This window comes from Hipposideros armiger, unplaced genomic scaffold, assembly GCF_001890085.2.
Source record: "Hipposideros armiger isolate ML-2016 unplaced genomic scaffold, ASM189008v1 scaffold_17, whole genome shotgun sequence".
NCBI lineage: Eukaryota > Metazoa > Chordata > Mammalia > Chiroptera > Hipposideridae > Hipposideros > Hipposideros armiger.
This window is the reverse complement of record NW_017731367.1, coordinates 4,097,316-4,113,324: the sequence shown is the minus strand read 5'-3', so window position 1 is coordinate 4,113,324 and position 16,009 is coordinate 4,097,316. Positions and strand designations below refer to the sequence as shown.

Here is a 16,009-nt window from a genome sequence, read left to right as displayed (position 1 = left end):
GTGGCCGCACACGCGTGGGACGGCCGCGAGGGACAGGAGCTGTGTGTGTCTCCTGTGACGTGCCTCACCAGGAAATCAGACCATGATTTAAATTTCAACAAGATTCTGGTGCATGTTTATAAGTGAAAGGCTTCTGAGAACTGGATGAAACTCATTTGACGCCTGAGGGCACCCCTGTCCGCACACAGAGGGGCTGCCCAGCCTGTAAAGTGAGCCCCTCTGCAGGTAAGGAGGGTGCAAACCGAGGCACGGCTCCCATTACAGGGGGGCCTGACCAGCTCCAGCATCCCACTCTCGTCCACAGCGGACGTGAATTAAGGAAGCAGTCTAGTATTAAGCTTTAATACTCCCGAAAGGAAATGTCCCAGGATCAATTTTTCCAGTGAAAGTAAGAGAATAAAATGATTTCTGTAAGTCTAGTGGAAACAGCATCAGTAGCATAAAAATTACACATTGAAATAGCCTGATGTAGAGAGCTGCCTTATAAGTAAATGCACAGAGAGCATAAGCCGCCGTGTGCCTGGACCTCTCCAGAGAAGAGGCCATCAGAGTGAGGACATCACCACCAGCAGAGGATGGAAGAGGGTTTTCCTGGGGTGCCTAGGCGAGTGCACACAGCACCTCGGGGTGTCGTGTAAGAAACCCTGTGGCGTCCCTGCTCTGGGGCCCCCTCGGTGCCTTCTAACCGCTCTCTCTAACCCGTCCCTCCCCGATACCGCCACACTGAGCCTGGGGCCCCCACCTACGGCTGCATTCCTGCTTGCTTCAGCGGGTGCCACTGTATTTGCAGAAAGACTCTGGCCCTTTCAGGGTGGCCAGTGCCAGCACAAGTGCCTGACGGATGTGTAAAACCATCTAGGTACCCGCGGAAAACAGCAAAGGGTGATCACCACGATGGACAAATCCGTTACACAGCCATGCCCACACGAGGCAGAGTGGTTAGCCTGCCCACAGGTTTTATTTCCCCCTCCGAAGCAGAATACGCTCTACATGAAATGGCCTTCTTTTCCAAACTATAAGATAACATTTCCAGAAACCACGGTGCCAGGTCGAACTCTTTTACTTTTATTTTTTCTTGTCAGAACAGCAAAAAATGTGACGTGAATTCCTGTTGTACTTGTGATGGCAAGTAATTTGGTATCTGGGCTCTGGGCAAAGGCAAAGCTACCTCAGGCTGGCAAGCCAGGCCAAAACAAATGCTGGGATTCAGGTCCCGTTGTGTAATGAGGAAGTTTAATTAAGGCCCCACATTACAGCTGTAAATGTTCCTTTATATAATAAGGCCTAAATGAAACCGAACCTAATCAAAGTTACAATTCCTTCATTAGCAAATTACAAACAAGAGCACACAGCTGACACACCGGCTATGATTATCACAACTAATTGCCTCGTTGTTACAAACGAGCCCGAAACAGTGTTCAGATGTCCGTCTGCGCGAGCAAATTAGGGCCACGTCGGGCTGTTCCTGTGATCACAAGGGGCTCTTGTACGGAGATCTGATTTACCCCTGTCGACTGGCGGCCAGCGGCCCAATCAAAGCCAAGCTACAAAAGCGGCCTTTGAAGCCAGCTCAGCCTCGAAGCGCACTCCATATGCAGGCGGGCAGGCTGTACTTCATTAGACCTGTTGTCACATTTTCCCCCTTCTTATTCTAATGATCCCATTTTAATACACACAGGAACCTCTTCTAATTGATGTCAAGTGAGTGACTTCTGCATTCATCAACAGAGCACATCAAACAAACCCTGGCACATGAACAGGCATCAGAGCAAGGCGAGACCGAGGTGTGTCTCCAGCTACAGGGACCGGAGGAGGGGGGGCCGCGGCATACCTGTTTAATTGGGATTGCTCGGCCGCTCCCGATGCTGTCCGCTCGGCTCTCCAGGCCTTTCTTCTCTTTGTCTGGGTCACTCCCTTTCCGAGACTGCAAAACGAAAACAAAGTTAGCATTTGGTAAGGGCTGCAGTTCACAGATGGCGGGAGGTCTGCCCTGTTGGGCACAGCATCTGCAAACATGTTATGCAGGCCATGGCCATGAACGATGCATGTGTGTACAAACACAAACACACACACACACACACACACACACACACATCCCAGGAGCAGGCTGTGGAGCTGTTCATCTCCACGGAGCTGTCATTTCACAAAGAATTTTCTAAACTTTTCCCTGGCAAAATTATCTTTTCATTCTTTTTTTAAAGAGTTCAAAATTCAATTACTAGGAACCAATGGACCATATAGGAAAGTAACGCCCAACAGGAAAACACATTCCAAAGCTGCAGTTAATCCAGCCGAGGAGAAAAGGGCTCTCGGATGCCTGTTTGGGAAACCTGTGACATAAATGTATATATTTAATTAACATCTGCAGGATTTTAAAAATTCTATTAGCGATTCGGCTATGAGACTTAATGGTAAACCCTTGTTTCCTATCAAGGTGTTGATGTTTCTTTTTGTTGCTTCTCGATGATTAGAAAAGAGCAAATTCAAAGTCAAACTAGTATACAATACCACCAAAAAATAACAAGTGGGGGGAAAAAAAGCAGCTGAAAATATCTTTTTTGACAAAACGTCAGTATTCGAGGGAAAAAATGAGCGGCTTCATTTGTCAAGTTTCTGGAAGAGTTTTCCGGGCCATATGTTGAAGTTACGTGAACGGCTGGGGAGCTGGTGATGCCCAAGCCGGGGACGCCACACCTGCAGGCCACCAGGACCTGGGGACATTGAAGGAGCACCACAGCTCAAGTCTCCATCTCCTGATGGCACGAGGCAGGGTGAGCACAATGATTTTCTGACAGATTTATTTTATTATGAGAGAAAGATCTGAGACTCGTCCTCCTTAATAACTGTGCTGACAAGTGACAACTTCACTCCATTACTTTTCAATGGGAACATTACTCACGCAATATTGAAAATGGAGAAACATTTTCATGTGCTTTTCAAATCTGAGATGATATATGAAATGAATAGACTTCGTGGTGTCCAGCGCTGCAATGAAAAGCTAATGAAACCCAGTTTCAAAGGGGTGTGAGACGGGGCAGCTGATTGTCCTTTATCTCCCAGTATTTAAAGGGGCAATATCACGGGACGCGAGGGAGCCAAGTTCCCACGGTACAAACTCTGAGGCGACACTTCAATGGGTACTCAGAAGCCCCCTCGATGACTGTAAGAGCTGACAGCTAGTGAACACTCATGTGGCGGGCATGCACACTTTCCCCTTTAGGCTGGTAGAAGCCTGTGATGAGATGACGGTACGACACAAAACAAGCAAGAAATAGAAAGTTGCAGAAGGACGGAAAACTTCAGGGTTACCCCTGTGGACCAGAGGGGGGATGGGGATATCTGTCAATTCCTTGTCTCATAAATTTTAGCCAGGGGTTAGGAACTCGCTTTTCTCTAATCAGTTCTTTAATTAATAGTGTACAGTAAGAGCCATGCAATACTCCTAAATTCTCCCTTCTCCACATCTCAATTCACGGGAACGCTGGAACCTAAGGTTTCTATTGGTAAAAAACAAGATTCAAAGCTCACCGTGGTAACATTTAAAAAAAATTTTTTTTAATCCACAGAGATCATTAAAGGGATGTTGGGAATTTCATGAATTCTAAATTTCTAAATTTGGAAACCCATCTTCATTATTCTCTATTAACCAGAATAATTAACAAAACAAACACACACAAAAATTAACATCTTCCTCACAGCAGCACATCTGTCCCCATCACCGAGCAGAATTTCCGGATTCCAGCAGAAGCAGGACTATATCAGGAAGAAACTAAACTCAATGTTTGATCACACACTCCAAGATGAATGCGACTGAAACACTGCCAAAGTAAAACAAAAATTCCCTGACAACTCTTAACATTTTGGTGAGAGCCTTACAACTAAAATTTCAAGGAGAGAGCAACAGCAAGCTGTTAGGCAAAAGGGCTTGGTCTCTCTTATTCCCACGACTGATCTTTCTACGACAGGCTGTGCTATGTCTCAGTAAGACCGAAACGCGACTACTGAACGGAAACAAACCCGTTGCACAGAAGACACTGCGGCACACCGTTCCCAGGAAGGGCTCCGAGTTTTCTGCAGACCCTGGGACTCCATCAGCCGGAGCACATGCTCGCGTTTCTGCTGGGATGGCCCCATGAAATCATCGTACAAAGCAGCTCTCGGTCCTGCAGCATGTGTCAGCAGTGACTATGCCATGTGTCCCGTCTGCCACGCACAACTAGAAACCTAACGAGACTGCATCACACCCACCCCGGAAAGTCGGTGGCAAGCTGGAAGAGGGACTGCTTAGCCTCTGCAAACACCGCATACAGAGGAAAGGACGCTTAGGAGGATCTAATTATCACCTCCTTCTGCACAAAAATGTTTAACTTTCTCCTGTGCAATGAAGGAAGCCACGGAGGAAGCTACAGGGACAGGAAGCGTTGCTGCCAAGAGCCCTCACTGTCAACCGACACCTGCTTTCCCCGCTGTGACCAGTAAGCCAGAGGCTGCTGGAACGCACTCCTCTACAAAAGACAAAACACCATGCAGACCATTCCTTTTACACTGTCAGTGCTGATGCCTTATTTTTACAGCAAGCTGCTATGAGCTGGGGAGCATCTTTTCAGTCAGTCTTTGGTTACAGGGTAGGCTTGGCTCTGTTCAATGGTGGCGGCATTATACGGTCAGCTTGGCAAAATCCCATGCAAGTGACACCGTTATGATAAAGCTTGCAGGGAGGCAAAGCAATGCGATGTCCAATTAAGGACGCCTGGCAGACTAAGTCTGAAACATGGATACAGACGACAAACACTGAAGTGAGGGCAGCGCTGGTCCCTGGATGAGGAGGAAGCGGGTGTGCTGGGGAGACACACCTGAGAGAGGCTCCAGCTGTCACCTGGGATGTGTTTACTTCTCGAAGCAGCAGCAGCAGCAGTGGAGGCAATAGCCACAAAATGCTTGTTTGATGAGCTTAATGGTGAGTAGACGCATGTGCTTTTTATTCCCGTATGTTTGGATGTATTTTCTAATAAAACATAGCCACATGTAAATTAGGGCTACTAAATTAACTGTTCCAAGAACCCATGTTACAAAACCAGGAACTGAATGGCTACAGTCTTTTAATATTTCTTTTCTCAAAACAATTTTTTTCCCCAAAGAAATCAGCAAAATAACATATAATTTAGTTTTTCATTAGTCAAGTATAATCCCTACCACACACGACACATAATTTGCTCCTACAGGAGAGATTTTAAGTTTGTACAATTCTGTAAAAAGTGCATGTGATTTACTTTCATTTCAAAATGTGTACATACGTAAACAGAAACATCCGGTACAGTAAAACATGACTAAAATGTACACGACAGGTCTACTTCATCAAATCTATAAGCACGGTATTTGAAAAACAATGGAGTACTGCTTAATTAACTGGCCCATTTGTGACGGTCTAATGAAAAAGGTGGACCGTGTGCCTTCACCCGGGGGTTACAGCCCCAGTCGGCACGGGGCTTTATTCATGAAGACGGTGTGGCACTCGGCACATCGGCCCTCCCATGACACACTCTCGGCCTATTTAAGCCCATAATTAGCAACATGCACCAGACACGAAGAATCTATGAAATGTTACCTATTTAACAATAGGTGTAAATTGTTAACAATGAAAGTTTAGTTTCTTAATTGCTACAATTTCAAAATTAATTTGCCTCTTTTTCATTCCTTGGATGACACTGACATCTAGTGGAGTTACTGTTTCTAAGCTCTTCAACTTAAAAATACCTACACATCACTGTCGCCATGACCACCACTGCTGCCACCAGTTTTGTTCAATGTCAAACCCAGCGATGACCAGCACACAAGTCCTTCCCGGGATTTCCGCTGGCTTCTCCTTAAACACCATGAGGCAAACCTACTGTGACTCCCTCCATGACCCCAAATTTCTGTCCCTGCTAGTAACAGTTGTGCAGCTGGATTCCATTTCTAACGTGGTTTACTCTCCGATTGTTTTCCAACATTTAAAGAGAAAGAGAACAAGCTCTGGTAACACATAGCTTCACAGGCAGGCCTTCCTATTTTCAGATACATTAATTATGACATAGTTACTGTCATAATTCAGTCACCAGAAGGATGGTTTTCATTGGCCCTGGCACCTGCCGCATCTGGCCAGGACAGCGGGGCTTCCCGGCTCACCCAGACTGCCTGTGCCGGCTCGCACACGTGTGTGCGGCGGGAGGAAGCAGGAAGGGGCCCCATCCTCCCAGTCCCCGCTCTCCGCCAAGCACGCCAAGTCCCCCCTCTCTCTCTAAAGCACTGTCTCTTGAATGTGGGCTGACTTTGGCAACAACAACTCCTGACAGACGCGAAGCATGACCAGCCCGGGGACAGCAGAGGGTAAGGAAATCCGCAGTGACTGAGCTACTGTGACTTGGATTCTTCCTGCCTCAGGTTTCTCCTTTGTCAGTTACCCCCTGGGCAGGGTCCGCGCTACCCTTTTCTGTCACATCCCAATGCCAGAGCTGCCCTACACATGTCGGGGTGGGGACACGCTGGAGCTCTTCTTATCAACAGCCTCGGTTTTAAAGGTGCTTCCTGGCTTCCCATCTCTTTCCTTAGAACAGAAACCAAAGCCAGGGAGCAGCAAGCCAGCCGCGGGACGGCGGCCTGGGCCTGGGTCCTCTCCTCCCGCCACGCCCCAGGAGAAGCGGCGAAGATGCAGGAGACCGTGGCCCACGTTCAAAGCCGTCACTCCTGCCTGCCACGCTGGTGTCCCCCTGCCATCTTCGGCAACTGGTTTCTCAAGCACACTGAGTCACGAGTGAGGTGCAGCCTGTTCTGAGAGCTGACACCTCCTCAACCCAAAGTCCCCGACTCCGTGTCTGGAAGTGCTGTGGCGTTGGACAGAGCCGGGCCCTGCTATTTGTCTAGGTGACTGTCGCTACTCTCGGTATGTGTGAAGCAATTTCACAGCAAGACCCCTTATTCACGTACAAAGTGTAAGCGTATCAGATAGTCACCTGTGTTTTGCAGAAACCTAACTGCCTCCCTCCCAGAGCCCTACAAGTTCTTCTGCTTCATGTAGTCAGAAATCATTTCATAACGCCAGCGGTGGTGGGGAAAATGAAAGCGATGCCACAAAGACATTGCCCCTACAGGAAATCTTCCCAGCAGCCCCACTGCACCTGCTGCTGTTGCCAGCCCAGAGAGGTTAAGTAACTGGACCAAGGTCAAACAGCTGCTGGCAGTGGAGACGGAGTCTGAGCCTGCTCTGTGTGGTCCTCGCTCTGTCCCTCCAGCAGCAGCACCTGCCAGAGCTCTCGTGGTGCAGGGAAAACAGCAAAGAACAGAGGAGCCTTGAGGTGGGGGTGTGTGCTGTCGGCAACAGACTTGGCAGTAATGGCTGCCCAGTGGGAAAACCGCCACAGACATGGTGGGGAAGGGATGGGGGTCTAGCACTTGGCCACACGTACAACTTCAAGAACGCCATCTCCAAGGGAGGGCGACAGGTCGATAACAGACTCCCAGCCACCCCTGTAGAGCCCGCCTTTAGCTCAAGACCAGAAGTATTGAACTTCAACCTTTCTGCATCGAAGTCAGCAGTAATCAACCAAAAGAGAAGTCCAATTGCTTAGAACAGGGCGTTGCTGACATTAGAGCGGGCCACTCTTTGTGGCGGGGCTGCCCTATGCACTGTAGGATGTCTGGTGGCATCTCTGGCGGCTGCCCATGGCTGGGGGCCTGCAGTGCCTCACTCCTCCATCCCCGAGTTGTTACAATTCAAAATTTCTCCAGAAATTTCCAAACATCCCTAGGGGGGAACACCCTGACTGAGACGTACTGGTTTAAAAGCATATATTTGTAATGCGCAGACCTAGTCCAGGAAGGGAAAATGTTCTTCAGTTAAATGACTCCAATCACTCTGCCTGGATCTGTGCTCGGAGTTTTGTGCTCAACTGCACAGCCTTCCACGATTGATTGGTAATGTCTGCTGTGAGTTAGGGAAGGGACAGGTAGGCAGTGATTTTGTGTCCTCTGTAGTTCAGGGGTTCTCTGCATCCCAGGGGGCTTTTGAAAACTACACATGCCGGGGCCCCGTGCAAATTCCAAGTTGATAAGCTTGAGCACCAAGAGGTGATCTACAGTTTTAAAATGCTCCACAGATGACTCTGGAGAAAAGCCAACATGGAGCGCCCCAATGCCCATGAGACTCTGAAACCCTTGGTAAACCCTCAGGCTCTACAGGCTGGGGACAAAGGGTCTGGACAGACGTGGCTCACGCATTTCGTCGGAAAGGCCAGATGCACATGTCTGGGGATTTTGGCAGAGTTTTGTCATCTCCTTGTACCCAAATGTGACCAGTCTCTAGCTAGAAACCAAAGAAAGTCACAGGATGACGGATAGCTCAATGCAGGCCCCTCTTCATTTATGACACATGGCTCAGAACTCCCTGCACACTGAGAAATTCCCATTCTGCTCAATATCCAAATCTTTGCATCTCATAATTTTCTCAGACTTCCACAGAAATCAATACTGTTCTCATTAATTTCGTTTGGATACTATAAATATCACCGAACCATCTGGTGGCAAGATTACGACTCACTGAAATTCTTTGAAATCACACTCAGATTTCTTTCCAGGGTGGATACTCACGGTGAACAGGTTGGACCGGCGCTTGGACTGCTTCCGGACGGGCGTGGGCGTGTTGGCAGTGGGGGGCACGTCGATGCGCAGCTCCTTCTGGCTGGTGCTTGGCGTCGAGGGGACGGAAGAGGAATAGTCGCTTAAACTCCCACCTCCGTTGCTTGTCTGTAACGGCGGAAAACCAAGGTTTTGTTAAGGACACACTCCAGGAACCTAATGCCACCTCCTATGCGGGGCCACAGTCACACCAAACAGATGCCTGCACGACAGGCCGGGTGGCTGCTCCAGCTTTGCCAACTGTATTAACACCAAGTACACACGGATTCATTCTAGAACATACCAATCCTCTCAGAGTCACTTTGTTTAAGAAAAGTGACTTCAGAAAGAGAAGTCTCCATCATTTAATTTCAACATTTTTGACAGTTACCATGTAACTGTTTTGTATTTCCTCTGAAAATGAAGGTGTTGGGGGAACTATTGTACATGGGTCCTATGGTTCCTTCGTTGCTCTAGATTTGACACAGAAAGAGCACTGTTTTGCGCAGTCAGACCACAACTCACATTTTGAAAAAGACATTTTGCAAATGTGAATGCTTCTGAAAGGCGTTTCAGGATTCACAGAGAACCACAGATGCCTCAGTGACATGAGCACCGTTGGCTGTCCGTCTACAGACCCCCACTGTACAAGCGGCTACACTTCCTGACCTCCCAGGCCAAGGGACAGCACGTCGCCAAACCTTCCTGCATCTTTCCAAAAAGTGCCAATATAATGCCTGTCCAAGAAATGTGAATCAGAAAACACAAGCTCAGGAAAAACAAGCCCACAGTGTCCTTAATGGGTTCTTGGTCAGGTTCTTCAAAGTGACAATTATTTTGTTTGCTTCCAAGTAAATAATTTAGCGAGGTGTTGCTATGGAAAGAGTTTTGATAGGGCCTAAGGGAGGTGGTGATTATAATGGAGGGCTGCTAACAAACGTAAGCGCAGCGAGACTAGCTGCTGAGAGCCGCCCACAACGGGTCAGCCTGCGAGCAGACTACAACGAGGACCACGGCAGCTAATTCAAATCAACAGCCAAGACACAAGCACACACCTCGCGTCCCGCTCGAGCCAGCACGCCTCATCACACAGGCAGCACGAAGATGGGCAACATTAACCAGCGGGTCCCATAAAAACCACTTGGCCACAGCAGTTTGCGAAGGAAATGCTAAGGCAATTACCAACATGCTGTTATTTATAAAGTTGAAAAGAAAAAGAAAATCCACCTTAGAACTGGCCGAGGACACTCTTTGGACCGGCACGTCCTCCTTGGCTCTGATGTGTCTTTCAGTCTAACTTCTCACGCGCCCAACGTACCTGGCTGATGTGCACGGCAGACACCTGTGCGGAACAGACGGACGAGTGGCTGGGAGAGTTAGGGAGCGACTTGCAGGGTCCGATGGACAGCTGCTGCTTCTTCCTTGTGGCAACGATCTTCTGGGCAACTAGTGGACAGGGAGACAAAAGAAATCTACGTGAGGCTGGTTCCCAGGTGCAGAGAACATGGCAGGGACCCGATTGTCCCTGTATTCCACTGTTCCCGTGGAAACAGAATCCCTGGTTTTTAGCTGGGCATGTGACGACCAGAATGGATACATTTCCTGGAGCTGCCTCTGCTCTGTCTAAATGAGACTGAACGTGGTCATGCCAGCAAGCCCTGGCCAGGGGATGACAGCAGGAGGGGCATGTGACACTGTCCAGAGCTCTTCCTGGAGAGAGCGCCCTGGGTCCGTGTGTTCCTTATGTCTTTGTCCCTCTTGCAGCTTAAAAAGCGCACATGTTGGCCACCCTGGGGACGGAAGCCACCCTTGGTGGGACATGAGCTAGAAAAGAGCTCAGCCCCTGGCTCAGCAGCCCTGCACACCCGCCCCACCCCCAGAAGCCTTGAATGCAAAATAGAAAAATATACACCTATCTTGTTCAAATAACTCTAATTTAACACGATGTGTTTCCAGTTGCTTCCAGCAAAAATAATCCTAAATAAGACAGGGTAATTTAACCAGCCCACCCCCTCCCCCCAAAAATTAAAAATCTATTTCTTTTTTCTTTTTGCAAAGCCTAAAGAATTACTCTTCACTTTACGAGCTACTTGCATAGAATTATATTCAAGGACATGTAATTATATCAAAGACTTCTTTTTATTTAAATATATTGCTACACACATTAGAAGTTTCTTAATCAATACAAATCTAAATTCAACCAGCCATAACCTCCCTTGGCAACCAGGCTAGCTGATAAAGCATATTGGATTTAATTGGAAAGGAAGTCAACAATTAGGAAGCTCTTCCTACACCGGTAGGTGTCACTACAGGAGAAGAACTACAGCTTTTATTTGACTAGATGTGTGTCTTTGGGGACGAGCTGTAATTAAGTTCAATCATAGTCGATCCTTGGCTTTGCCCACCGAGTTGCTATTTTTTAGATACCCATGCAAAGAAACATATCACTGACCCCACCAGTAGGTTATAACACAGAAGGAGCGTACACGGTGTCCACAGAGTTTCTTTTCCAAATGAATACAATTTTAATAAGGAACGGGTCTATCCACAGCTTATGGCTTTCATGTAAATGAATGATAGTATAAATATGATTAAGTGAAAATGCAATATATAAAAAATGGCTCCCCGAGTTGAGGCAGCGGCCTCATTAGCTACAGCCCACCTCCACGAGGCCTCTTATCATCCTGAAAGGATGATATCAATTAATTTATCTTCCCGTGGTGTATTGATCATAACCTTCATCAGCTAATCATGTTTAAATTACAGAGGAATATCGTGGCACTCTGTCATCTCAAAACCATTGGCGTATTGATCTGGGGTCTTTGAAGACGTGTATTAGAATATTTTATAAATCATTAGGTGAACTCAAACATAAAATTTAATATTAGATTCCAACAGCTGCAAAACATGTGTCATGTGGGTGAACTGGAATGCCAAACACCAAAAGCAAATTAACTTAAAATCATGATTGTTTGGGTGATGGCCAATTTACTTCTATTTTTTTTTTTTTTGGAAAGAGTGCAAAAGGGTGTTTTTGATTATCAACTCTAATGCATTTTTATTTTACTGCCAGCCTCAGAGTTACTATTCACTTGGACGACCAGACTGACTTTGATCTTAAAGCTCATTGGAAAAACACAAATGTCAGAATTAAACGGGGTTAGGCTGTTTGGAGAGCTCTGTAGACATTTTCTATAAATGCTTTTTACGCAAAGGGGAGATTTGAGAAACTAAATCAAATATATTATTCAAATCATTTTATGAAACTGTAGATGTGAATGAAAGTGCCATCCTTCCTACATGGAGGCCAGAAAGCAAGTTCACGAGCAAAGAGAACATTTTCACATTAAAAGCCTGTCGCTGAACAACGGACGGCGTCGTACAAAGCATGGCCCACACGTTTAAGTACTAAAATTCTGTCCATGTCATTATTCTTTTACCACATTTACTTCTAAAAAATTGAAGTCACAACTTCTAATAAACGGTGGCATTTTCTAAAACCTTATGAGAACTTTCTTCACATGTGTTCTATTTCCCCCATTGTTCTGTCCACACGCAAATGGAAGAGAGGAAATGGTTTAGGAAAATGTTGTCTACAATATACAGACTGCTTTGGAATGATAGGATGACCCACAAAAGTAGGCAAACCTTAGTGAAGAGCGACCCCAATAGGTGACTTAATCAGGAGGAAGACCAGGAAGAGGAAACGGAGGAGACCAAGCAAGTTTTGTAAGTTGGGGCCACTTTCTCCACAGGAAGATGAGATGAATTCACTGGACCCGTCAAGTGCAAGTTGCTGACTACTGCTGCTGTCACTGCTCTATGTCCTGGGGGCCAGGGGAGCGGTGTTTCGGGGTGCCTCCCTTTAGGACTTTTCTAGATCTAGATGAACTGTTTGGGTGTGCCCAAGCTGAAGTGACCACTGCCATCTCAGAGCACCACGGTCCGTCTCTCAAATGACCCTGGAAAGAGGGTGAATTCCCAGGAGCCTCCAGGTGGGAGAGCTGGGGTGGCCTGGGGGGACGAGCCTCCTCCCCAAAACCAACTCACAGGAAACGGAATGGGGGCGGGGGGAGGGCAGGCACTGTTCTCTTAGAACGCTCATCATGAACTACGCATGATATTAAGAACGTTTAAATGTTCATAGATTTAAAACATGAATATTATTACCCCACATTATACTGGCTGGGCAATTTTTATAACCACTGAGTTCTGTCTACATTTGAACGTTCAACAAATGAATATGTTACCTATTTTATAAAAATACACATGAAGGAATGAATAAAACAAACATAAGTGCATGAGGTTGCTTACAAGAATAGCAAGTCTTTATCACTGCGATGCGATGTTTTCTCTTACTTTTCCTACAAAGTTGTCCCTGAGCTACACCTCAGCCTGAAACGGGGTCGTCAGCGGAGACTGAAGATATGTGCTCTTTTCCCCAGACACTCACCAATTTCATTAACCTGCTGATATTTCAATACTAATGCTCACCGTTGTTTTAAAAGTCGCTTCCGCCGCAATTCTGAAACCTTGGTACCCTTGGATTGGCCCCTTCTCTCGGATCTGTAATTACACTGTACAAACCTCACAACCGAGCAAGGCGCCAGAGGGCGGGCGGGGGCTCCTGTGGCGGGAAGGGCCCCTGGGCCCAGGCGAGGAGGCGGAGGGCATTTCTAAGGCCAAACCCTCACGTACACTTCCGTATAAAGTTCCCACTTTTCAGTCAAAAACGAAGCTGGCTTAAGAACCTAAAGCAACACTTTCTCCACCAATTTTAAGTTTTCTATTGAACAGATGATAAGATCTCACTAAATCCTGGCAGAATGCCCCATTTCTGCTTTCTGCTGTTTTCCGGACCATCCGCATTGGACGAGGAGGAGAGGATCATCCGGCCCCACCTCCTACGTGCCAGGCCCTGCCCCTCACGTGCCTGGCCCCGCCTTCCACGTGCCCGGCCCCGCCTCTTCCTCCCTGTTGCTCACACGTCACAACAGGCCAGGCTTCCCGTCCATCACCTCGCTCAGGCCTCACGGACGAGGGCCGGAGGCAGAGGGGGTTCAGCAGTCGGCCTGGCTTAGCCCCTGCTCGCGCACCTGCCGCCTCCGTGCCAGCCTCCCCCACGGGGCCCCACCGCGCCCAGGGCAGGGTCCGGTGTCGCGCGTTCTCCCCATGCACGGCCCGGCCTGCTGCTCGTCCCCGGAGATGCTCGGCCGGCGCCGGTTCGAGCGCCGCTGTCACAGTCAGCTTCCTGAGAGCAGGTGGGCGCTCGCTGGCATGCGCTCCTGTGCTGACCCCCGGGCAGAGCCCACCACTGCCGAGGCCACTGGTGGCAGCCTGGCAGCCGGATGCTACCTCAGCTGAGCTCCGGGCAGCGTCCTGCACGGTGACGGCTCCGTGCGGCCCTCGGCCGCGTCCCGGGCCTCCTCCTCTGCTGGCGCGTAATGGGGGAGCCTCCGGACGCCCTTCTTTGGCCCTTTTACTCTTCATCTCCACGCACGCCCACCGGGCCATCTCTCCACCTCAGCGCCCACGGCTGCCCCGTCACACGCGGCCTGCACCTTCTGCGTCCTGGAAGTGTCTCCAAGCGCCCCTCCCAGCTCCCTGTGACGCACAGAAGTCCCCGAGCCCCCCCGCCCCCCAGGCATGGGCAGAGGAGACAACAGACCACGGGCTCTCCCACCGGCGTTTCTCTTCACTGGACCGTCACTGCCCCGGCCTGGATCCGAGACCTGGCCCGTCCCCGGCCAGTTACGGCCGCGGTCCTGGCAGCGGGGGGTCCCGTTCACCGCCGCCAGGGGACCATGCGGGGTGACCTTCGTCAAGGCAAACCGTGCCGTGTCGTTCTGCTCATTCGCGAGCTCTCGTCACCATCCAGACCCCCAACCTGAAATCCCGCGGCCACAGGGGCGCCTCCACGTGGCGAGGGCTGCGCTCTGCAGGCCTGCCTGCCCTCCCGCGCCCGGCACCCCACAGCGCCCCCTGTGGGCGGGCCGCCCTGAGAAGCGGCGTATTCGCCCGGGAGCTGGGGAGACGCTGCCTGTTCCTGCTCAGTCCCTCCCCTGGGGGGCTGTGTGCCCGGGGCGCAGGCGACAGCACGGGCTCCCTCGTCACCCGGAACCTGACAGGCCCCTCAGTCTCAGTCCAGTTTCCACAAAAGGAAGCCCAGACAAGCTTCGTGTTTCAGTACAGTTTTACCAACAAAGAAGTAATGTATTCTTTCAGGGCCTCCGGTCTTATTTCTTTCCTGGTTCAGAACCCCAGGGAGAACAAGGACGCCTTCTGCGCCCAACACGGTCACTCCGGGGCCTCGCGACCACGGGGCACTCACTGCCCGACCAGCGCCAGGTGGAGCTCAGCCTGGCGGCCACGGCCACTGCCCTCTGAGCAGCTGCCACCACCGCCCGGAACGTGCCTTCTCAGAGTCCCCACCTGGGGCACCCCCTCTCCTAGGGGAGCCCTCTCCTTCTAACCATCCAGAGTCCTCCGTGTCCCACCCACACCTTGCTAAGTGCTGCTGCGAGTGCAAGGACATTCCACACACGTGCACACACACGTGCACACACGAGTGCAGGGAGGGCCTTGGTGAAGGGGGGCAGCTCTACTTTTCGCCCCGAATCCCTAGTACAGAAACCCGCTCAGTCAACGACTGTGCAATTAATAAGCAGCCCCACACGAGACACGTGACCACCCCACACCAGGTCCTGGGCCGCCTGCTCGCCACGGGTGGCCAGGGGCTGCCTTTCAGACTCCTCTTGCGTGGCACCACCTGGCATCTGCAACATCCAAAATTAAGCACTTACATGAAGCCTTTTAATTTCATTAATGATTATGACATTTTGGGCACAGTCCAATAAATGTTAGTAAATTTAATCAGCAAACACATCCTCTGTGGTTGAAATGATTTACACGAATTAATCAATTAACAAGAACTTTTGCGATGCTACGTGTGAGCCCAGCAAAGGTAGGGGAAGAGAGGTGGGACCGGGTCTCTAACCTCAACAGCTCCCGGAAGCTCCCGGAGCAAAGCCCTCCGCAGCCCACACCCGCGCACCCGTAGCTCCCATTTCTTGGGCAGAGACAAGGCCACGGAACCGCTGAAACGCTCCACTGGGTGGTCCCTCTTCCCCCACCCCCCTTGCTTCGCTCATCATTTACTCACCAGATCCTGCAACCCAGCCCTCTCCCCTTCTGCGGGACCAGCGGCTTCCTGGCTGGGCCCCAAGCTGGCCGGAGCTTTCCCGCCCCTCGCCCCAGGTCGCTGGAGCACAGGGGAGACTTGCGTAATCAGGCAGCTGTGGAATGACCTGTGTTTTGACATTGTCCGTTCTGCCATCCTTTACAGGATCAACTTCCGCTA

At 49.7% G+C, this 16,009-nt stretch overlaps 1 protein-coding gene across 1 annotated transcript in view; it reads right to left on the bottom strand.

The window, feature by feature from the left end:
• AGAP1 (ArfGAP with GTPase domain, ankyrin repeat and PH domain 1) overlaps positions 1–16,009 on the bottom strand; it is a 625,487-nt gene that overhangs the window by 284,245 nt on the left and 325,233 nt on the right. The window contains exons 6-8 of the mRNA XM_019628311.1: positions 9,968–10,095; positions 8,623–8,778; positions 1,832–1,924 (exon numbers count right to left, since the gene is read on the bottom strand). Of these exons, the coding sequence (XP_019483856.1) occupies positions 1,832–1,924; positions 8,623–8,778; positions 9,968–10,095 (377 nt within the window). The remainder of the gene's footprint in view (positions 1–1,831; positions 1,925–8,622; positions 8,779–9,967; positions 10,096–16,009) is intronic.